The 9,292-nt window shown below is 34.9% G+C and overlaps 1 protein-coding gene across 1 annotated transcript; it reads left to right on the forward strand.

Moving 5' to 3' along the window:
* LOC308677536 (keratin, type I cytoskeletal 24-like) lies at positions 1-8,749 on the forward strand (the record flags this gene model as incomplete). Its single annotated transcript, XM_081344017.1, has 8 exons — positions 1-492; positions 1,202-1,284; positions 2,547-2,703; positions 4,946-5,107; positions 5,715-5,840; positions 6,382-6,596; positions 7,534-7,571; positions 8,415-8,749. 8 exons carry the CDS (start codon positions 1-3, stop codon positions 8,516-8,518), a joined length of 1,377 nt encoding a protein of 458 aa, XP_081200143.1. The 3' UTR covers positions 8,519-8,749.
* Positions 8,750-9,292: the final 543 nt, after the last annotated feature.

A 9,292-nucleotide genomic window follows, 5' to 3' on the forward strand; every position in this document is an offset into this window, starting at 1 on the left:
ATGTCTCTTCGAATTTCTACTGCATCTAGGAAAATTTCTTCCTATGAAGGAGGTGCCAAGATGTCAGGCATTGGTGGAGGAAGTCTGTATGGCTTTGGTGGGGGATCTATGGCAGGGTTAGGCAGTAGCTATGGAGGGGCTATGTGCAGTGGTTTTGGTGGATCTGGATATGGTGGCGGTGTTGGCTTTGGCAGTGCCTCTGTGGCCGGTGGTGGTTATGGAGCAAACTATCGCTCCAACTCATCAGTTTCCATGAGTGGGGCCTATGGAGCTGGTGATAGTATCTTTTTGGCTGGGGCTGAAAAGGAAACCATGCAGAATTTAAATAGCCGCCTGGCAAACTACCTGGAAAAGGTGCGCTCCCTGGAGGAGGCCAATGCTGAGCTTGAGCGTAAAATTCGCCACTGGTATGAGAAAAATGGACCTGGGGCACCTGGAGTAACTCGTGATTACAGCAAGTATCATCACATGATTGATGAACTCCGCAACCAGGTAAGAAAACAAACATTCTCTCAATTTCTGTCTAACATTCTTGTGCAACTGACATTTTCTCTAATTTCTATAAGAGTACAAAATAAGTTTCTATCTTAGCCTATACTGCAATGAATGACTCCTTTATCAAGTGCTTAATGTGTTTAATAAAGATGTCCAAAAATAACTAGCATAAATGGGAGTTTTCAGTTCAGAAAAAAAGACATATTTCAATAGAACCATTTAATAAAAGCAGAGTGTCTAAAGCACTCTGCTTAACTAGGTTGGGTGGTCCAATTGATTAGAACCCAAAATGAAACTCATGTTAAACTGTTGATGTTTCATACACATTAATTTAAAGGAAGCACTGTAATTTAAACAGAATTTATCACTGCAATTCAAACAGAATTTATCATATTTTCATAAATGTATACATGAAACATCTGGTTTAAAAACAAACTTAGTTGCCTATCTATATACTTCATATCTGAAGAAGGAAAAGGTCTAAGACAATATATTAACCACAGTAATTTAGAAAAAATAAAATACAATTCCATATTCATTTAGCTGTTGATAAGTCTGGTAGATTGTTTATATCCTCAGCAAATAAATAAAATTGCACTTGAGGATAATCCCTTATTATATAATATATTACTAAAAATAACTAAGCAGTATTTTCTATCAGCACATGCACTTATTATTGATTTGTAATAAATGCTGTTCTTTTTAGATTGTGAATGTAACCATTGAGAATGCTAATGTAGTCTTACAGATTGACAATGCCAGACTTGCTGCTGATGATTTCCGAATGAAGTAAGTTAAATACAGTTTTTACACCTTATCACATATTCTACAAATACTAGGGTCATTAAGAGCATAAAGACAAGTGTAACATTTAAAACTCTCTCTACAACTTTAATGTTATCTTGACTAGGAGTTAGATCTGAGTTTAAGTTATAATTAGAAAAGATCCACTGAAATTAATTAGACTTTATTTAGCAGAACTTTTAAGTATGATATCATATTTGTATGTCTTCAGTTGGTAGCCATTAAGTTCTGAAAAATTGGTAATCTTCAGTTATGTATAAATATAAGAAAGCATATAAAGGTATAGTATCATGTCTGGTATTCAGCTATCTACCATTATTATATTAACCGTATTAGCACAATTGTGATTTGAAAAAAAAGATTCAGTTCAAAGATTCATGGTTTTATATATATACTATATACTGTACTCAGTGTATATACTGAGAAGTCTTTCATCTAAGTTCCACATCCACACCTTTACAGAATCTGACCATGTATCAACTATAATAACTTGAACAAATCCTACTAAGTCATACAGTCCAATCTCTAGAAGAGCACACTGTCCTTTCCTAATGATCATTCAACCTTGAAACCTTTGGAAAGAATTTTTTTCAAGTTTGTAAGCAGCTATTTGGTTTCTAAGCTACTACGTAATGGGATAGAATTAATTAAATCAATATGTGCCAATGTAATGTCCCTCTATTCAGTCAGACATAATCTCTTGAATATGCTGCATTTCATTCTCCTTCATTTTTTTCCATTTCACCTCCATGTATCAACATATATTCTTGTGCACTATCCATGTTGTTTGTGGGGGAAGATACCTATTTCTTTATACTTCTGCAAATATTTATATTCTCAGGAGCTTGATGATACTTTCTGTATCTACATATGCATAAACTTACATTTTGACCAAAGAATAATGTCTCCTGAAGTTTGTGAAATGGGAAGCAGAGAGATATTACTCAAAATTGAGCTTGGGTTCTATAATAAACTAATTTATAGATATTCATAAAGAAAAAGTTTCTCCTTCCTTCATCCTTTTGCTTTCAGCAGTTTCCAATTAATAAGAGTGATATTTTAGGGTCAGCAGAAGCTGAATTAGGACGCAGCAAGAACATTTTCCTTCTGTGAATTTCCTTAAATTAACTTAAATTATGTTCTAAGTCAATACTTACAATTTACTAAGTGCTTTCTAGCTCTGCTTTTGTCTTTTCATTGCTAAATATAGCTATTGCTCAATTAATAAATGCATGTATTTCCCCCAGATTTGAAAATGAACTCTTCTTTCGCCAAAATGTTGAAGGAGACATCAATGGTCTGCGTAGAGTACTTGATGATCTCACCATGAATCGCTCTGACTTAGAAGCACAACTTGAAAGTCTCACAGAGGAGCTGGCATACCTTAGGAAGAATCATGAGGAGGTAAAGGACTTATTTGGTTTCCATCCTAATCCACAGAACCGACTGCATGGATTTCAAATGCAACAAAAAGGGAATTTGAATTTTGTTGAGTTTCTTTATCAACATTCTAAACCAATCTTTTTTTAATTTATAGTTGTAAGACTCCAGATATAACACTAATCTTCAAACTCTTTGCCAGTACTGGTTGGGAATTCTAGAAATTTTAACCTAGGACATCCAGAGAATCCTAATGTCAAGTTTCTGACTGTAGACAATGCAGATAAGTTATAATTTAGTATAATATCTGAATTAAGATACCAGGAGTCTGCAGAATATAGGATAGGGGTCTAGAGCTGTCCATAGAATGTTAATTTGAGACAGGGAAAGACCCCAGTTTGAATTTTCACTTATCTATGACACTTAGTTGATAACCATAATAGAAAACTTTCAGACAATCATCCTCCAACTGATCTCTAACTATTCAGCTTGAGTGATTCATCTAAAATCTCAGCAAATTAAGAATATTTAAAAAGAATACTAGTCTTACATATTGTTATCATTTATCAATTAGAATGGTTTCTTTTAACCATTACATTTATTAGCATTGATGAAAAGAGAGCAGTTCTTTCATTTTCTTTCAATTTTTAATCACATTTTATAACATTATGAAAAAGTCCACCTGAACAGAAAAAAGAATCCATATCTAACAAGGCAGCTGAATTTTCAGAACATGACACTCTATCAAAATTAAGGAGGTTAGTTGTGTCATAATTTAATTAGTAGTGTACTTTCATCTGTTGCCTATGTGATATAAAATTATTTCCCAACAGAGATTGTAATTTGGATTGTAAATTCCTCCTAGTATCAATTAGCAGATCAGTATCTTATACCTAGGTAAAGTTGGAATATTTAGGTCATTCCCAGATGAAAAGCTTAGTCATCATCAAAATCTGGCAAATGCTGAGTTAAAAGTACCCATGTTAGTCCCCATAATTCCAACTTCAAAATTTCACAGGAGTTTTTGATTGGAAGGATAAAGGTGGGATGTATTGCTAATGATGTTACATCTTTGGTCAGTGGGCCCATTCAAATTCTTTCTACCTTTTTATCTGTTTCTCTTCCAAGTTTATTTGAGTATAGTGTACATAGTTCCTGAATTAATAATCCTATCATATGCACCTCAGCCAGAAAGCAAATCTAAAACTTCCTCTCACTGTTCCTGATCCGCTTATTTGTTACTGTGAACAAAATAACACCTTTACAACCTAGGCAACCAGTTGCTTGAAAGGTACATTAGGTGGTTTACTTCATTCAAAGTAGGTTTGGCATGCAGAAACCCAAAGGGCGAAAATTAACGTGAATTGCTGTAATAAGCATAGCATGAGAAGAGTATGAAATGTCCCAAGGCTGAAATGATTATGAGCTGAGGCATGTTACTAGGGGAAAAAGAAAGCCAGATTGACTGCAGTTCAAAAAAGAAAAAAGAAAATAAAAAGCAATACAGGTACTAAAAACCAGCATTGGTACTGATTATACCCTAAGTGAGATTGGAGATGGGCAGTGCCCCATACAAGTGCCGAAGCAAAGTAACAAGAAAATTTCCTATTGTAGAACAAATATAAATAACACTGAGTGCACATTCCATTTTTGGAACACCCTACATTAATTTAGTACCCCCATGCCTGATAAACGTTCCAAAGCCAGGCAGGAAGATTGGATCCATTCCAAAGCCCCAAGGCAAGCCTTAATGAGACACACATCATTTTCTATTTTGTCCTGGGGATCCTTCCAACAAATATATTAAGAATTTCTTATCAACATCTGGAAATGCCAATCTTTTACTTAGAGACACATTTAAAGGTTCGCTATAAAGTTATCTGAGGACAGGAAGGCCTGGAGGAACGTTGTCCATAGGGTCGCGATGGGTCGGACACGACTTCGCAGCTAACAACAAACATAAAGTTATCTATCAAAATCCAGTTGAGTTGGTTTATTCTGTTAGTGCTTACACAGGAAGGAACTATGCTTGCCTGTTTTTGCTCTCCACCTAATAAAAAACTGTGAATTTCACCTACACCTACAATAGATATAAGTCAACAGAAGGATCAACAGGGGTACTGTGGCTCTTACTATTCTCCATCTCTCACAGGACTGTTTTAAAATGGCTTCATTTGTATCTCTCAGGTAGATTTCAAAAAGCACCACAACCACATTTCACTGGTTCTGAAGTGTACAAGTAACCTGCTTCCAATTTTATATTCAGGAAATGACACTACTGAGGAGCAGTTCTACAGGAGATGTCACAGTGGAAATGAATGCTGCTCCGGGAATAGACTTGACTAAGCTACTGAATGACATGAGAGCACAATATGAAGATCTTGCAGAACAAAACCGTAGAGAAGCGGAAGAACAATTCATCAAAATGGTAAGATGGTACCTCAATTATTTTTTTTTCCAAGTCTCCCCCAATTGCACTAAAATGTCAGTTTGATAGCTCACAACAAAAATTAATGTATATGTTGAAACAATTCTTTAAAAAAGAAAAAAGAAAATACTGTACTCTACTCTAGAGCCTTGGTGGAGCAGTGGGCTAATGCCTCCTTAAGTAACACCAGCTGCCTGCAATTAGTGCAGGTTCGCATCCCACCAGGCTCAAGGTTGACTCAGCCTTCCATCCTTCCGAGGTAGGTAAAATGAGGACCCAGATTGTTGGGGGCAATAAGCTGACTTTGTAATAATGCCGCTTGGGGTGTGTGTGAAAGCCCTAATAAGCAGGCATATACATAGAATGAAGGCTACTGCTAAGCTTGTAAGCCACCCTGAGTCTTCGGAGAAGGGCGGGATATAAATGGAATTAAAATAAAAAAATAAAAAATACTCATAAGAAAAGCCCCACAAACCCCAGAAAATTCTGATCCCACTCTTGTGTGTTATAATCCACCTATATTACACCACTCTCCTCAGAATTGCCTACTTTTGCTCTATATGTTGCTTACAAGTTATATTTTTTATTGATCTGTCCCTCCTTCTAGAGCCAGCCACTGCAGCAACAGATCCACGATGATGCTGGTGCTGCCAGCACAGCCAGGAATGAATTAATGGAACTCAAACGGAATTTTCAGTCCCTGGAAATTGAATTACAATCCCTTTTGGCAAAGGTTTGTGTTTGCTTCCTTTCTCTGAAAAACAGCAGGATATCAAAAGAAACATCTAGTTCTCTGGTCTGAAAGAGACTTACCCTTTCTTTTCATAAAGCTCTGTTTACAAATTCCTAAGTTGAAGATTTGCAGGATCCTAGATGGAAATAAAGACTCACGGATGCACTCATGTAAATTCCAAAATTCAGATCTCAGATCACAGTTGGGATCCCCATAAATTATACCAGTCTGAATTTCCTTGCTGGATTAGAAAGGGATGCCTTTACTGACCTGAGACTAGCATGGAAACAATGACAATTATCCCCTGAATTGTTTTTAATGGCTAGTAACTTCTGTAAATTTGTTTATAAGGCTGTATTATAGGCATAATATAAACTGTATTTATGTTTGTTGTGCCAAATTGGAAAAAAAAAGAAACAAAAAACTGCATGTTGTTTGCAATCCCAGAGTCATGAAATATTGTATTGGGGGATGGAAAAATAATAGTGAGGGACTCATAACAAACCTTTAACCTGCTTGTGTGTACTTCTCCAATTAACAGAAAGCATCTCTGGAAGGAACCTTGCAAGAAACTGAAGCGAGTTACAGCACTCAGCTTAGTCAGTTACAACTTCAAGTCAGCAGCCTGGAAGAACAGCTGCAGCAGATCAGGGCTGAAACAGAATGTCAGAATTCAGAGTATCACCAATTGTTGGGCATCAAGACCCGACTGGAAATGGAAATAGAAACATACAGACGTCTGCTAGATGGGGAAAGGTGAGTAAACATTTTTCAAAACTGGATGAGGCAATAATTACACCATGAATGGTGGTAGATTCAGGCTTAGGATATTTATTTACAGAAATATCTGCCACTGCATTCATCTCTGCTTGTAGATTTCTCATGTTTTTTTGCCACTGTAAGGAAGAATACATTGAGCTACATATGTTCCATACTGGATCAGACCAAAATATTGTGTTTTTAGACAGCTAGATAGAAGTTGGAGCTAACTCTTTGGATCCATCAGAGGAAAAGAATCTACCATATGTTCAACCACAATGCTTGTTACTATCTATATGTTGACGAATTGGTAAGAAATGTAGGGAAGAAGTGTGGTCAACCTGATTATATAGATCAGTCCTAGTGTGTAAGAAAGAGCATGCACTCTTCCAAATTCTTTTTTTTCTTTTTTAAAGTTCTTTTTACCAATTGTAGAAGCGTATTTTTAGACATCAGAATCATGGCACATATCATGTATCAGAAACACATGCAAAACAAAATAATGCTTTTGTTTAAAAACATTAAAGCAAACTATTAAGGATCTCTTGAGGAGGTGTTTCTATTTTCTTATTTATTTATTACTCCTGCTAGTTATTCTTTAATTTTACCAAATAACAAATAAAACTCACATTAGTGCCCTCTGCAGAACGTTAAAAAAGTAATATATACAACCCTTTCTGATATTGTCTAGAAATTCATAGAGTATCCATAAATGATTAATTTATTATATTTCCTTTCTTTAAAAAATCAAAGGCTGAACATCATTATTGAATTGATTTAGTAGACTTCAGAAATTTATTGATAGGAATAACAAAATTATAAGATGCATGACACAGAATGTATATCTCTCTTTACTTAAATATTTATTGCTCTCAAGCTTTAAAGATTCATATAAGTATTACAATATTGTTAATACTGTGTTCCTTGTTAACAGTATGCGTGCTGCTTATGAGACAAAAGTTCAAATCAGAGGTAATTATAATCCTACTATTTCAGAAATAATATATTGCTATTTGTATTGACTTGGTATATCTAAAAATACATGACACAAAATTGGAAATATTTCATCATGAACAATTTCATTTCATTAAATGAAATGCATGGGTTTAATTATCTTTAATTCCTCCAAGACCTTTTATTCCATTTGTTAGCTCAGACATAGATCTGATGCCATCCAGATGTACTAGATATGTCTCTCAGAGTATCCAGGGAAGATAATCAAAAACTAGACTAGTTAGGAAGTCAAATGTTAACATTTCTGAAGGCTAGTAGACTAACAAAACCTACTGTATTTCAAATCCTTGACTCTTCCATTCATAACCAAATTGTATGTTTTCCTAATACTTTTAAAATTTGCTCGACCTGTATCACAGTCTAAACTGCCATCAGGATTTTGAACTAGGAAGCATCAACCATTAATAGCAAGGGCATAAGGCAAAAATTGATGATATCAGTTTGAGGGGTGAGATGACTTATTTCACAGCTGACTGGAATAATGTTGCCTTAATCTACAAATGTATTAGTCTAAAACATCCACCATTCCCAGCCAGCATAACAAATGAAAAGTATGAGTTGAAATATAAGATTAAGGAATGGGCCCTGAAGACTATTATATGAGGCTAAAGGAATGCTGGCACAATCTATTTTTGTTTCAGCTTGATAATCACTGCAAAATTTAGAATATTACAAGAGGGAAAGGATTCCATGAACCCTACTATAAGTATCATCTTATGATGAGAGGTTTTACCAAATAAAGTGCTGCTTTTAAAACTGGAACTATTAATCAATAACACTATTATATTTTTTCTTTGACAGAACCCACCAAAACCAGGGTAGTTAAAACCATTGTTGAGGAACTGGTGGATGGCAAAGTCATCTCTTCCCAAGTGAAATCAGTGGAAGAAAAGACATCGAAATAAACTCCAAGAAAAAAATATTTCAAAGCTTGCTTTTGAGGGAAAACTTGGGTAGAAGAAAGCCATCATAATCAATTGTCAATTTGCAGCTTAGCAGCTTTTTACTAATAAGGGATTGGGATTCAGATTTAATCACATTTACTTAGAGAAATCAAAGAATGATTAACTATGGAACCCAAGGAATTTAGAGAAAGAAATCCTACACATGCTTTCTTCTAACTTTAAAATACTGACTTAAAAACCATGTTCTGTTTTCTGCTGCAATGCAATAAATCTTCTGTTTGCAAGTTATTTCTGTCTTAGATTCTTATGTTGTACATGGCATTACATTTTCATATTTAATAGCAGATTTAAAACATACTGAAGTTTCAGAGTTCTGTAATTACATCTAATTAATATAAATAAAAGTTTAACTGGGTTCACATTAATAATTTAGCTATCTGTCTAGAGGTTTACCTCAGCTTATTCCTGAAAAAAATAAAGATTGTGAATGTCTTAGCAGCAAGCTTTGTGAAAAGAAATCCAGATTATCCATGCAAGAAAAATTGAATACAGTTATCAATAGGAGAGTTACTGGCAGATATTACATTTTAAAAAAAATCAGTATTTGAAAATGTAGTATTTGAAAATCAGACCACAGAAACAAAACAAAGCAGATACAAGGAGTGGAGAATTCTGTGACTGCTTCATTGTGGGGAACATAGGTGTCTTTTTAAAAATGCTACCCCGATCTGTTAGAACTTGGTAATCTATAGTTCTTTGATGCTCCATTGGAAC

This window comes from Vipera berus, assembly GCF_964194415.1.
Source record: "Vipera berus genome assembly, chromosome: Z".
Lineage (NCBI taxonomy): Eukaryota > Metazoa > Chordata > Lepidosauria > Squamata > Viperidae > Vipera > Vipera berus.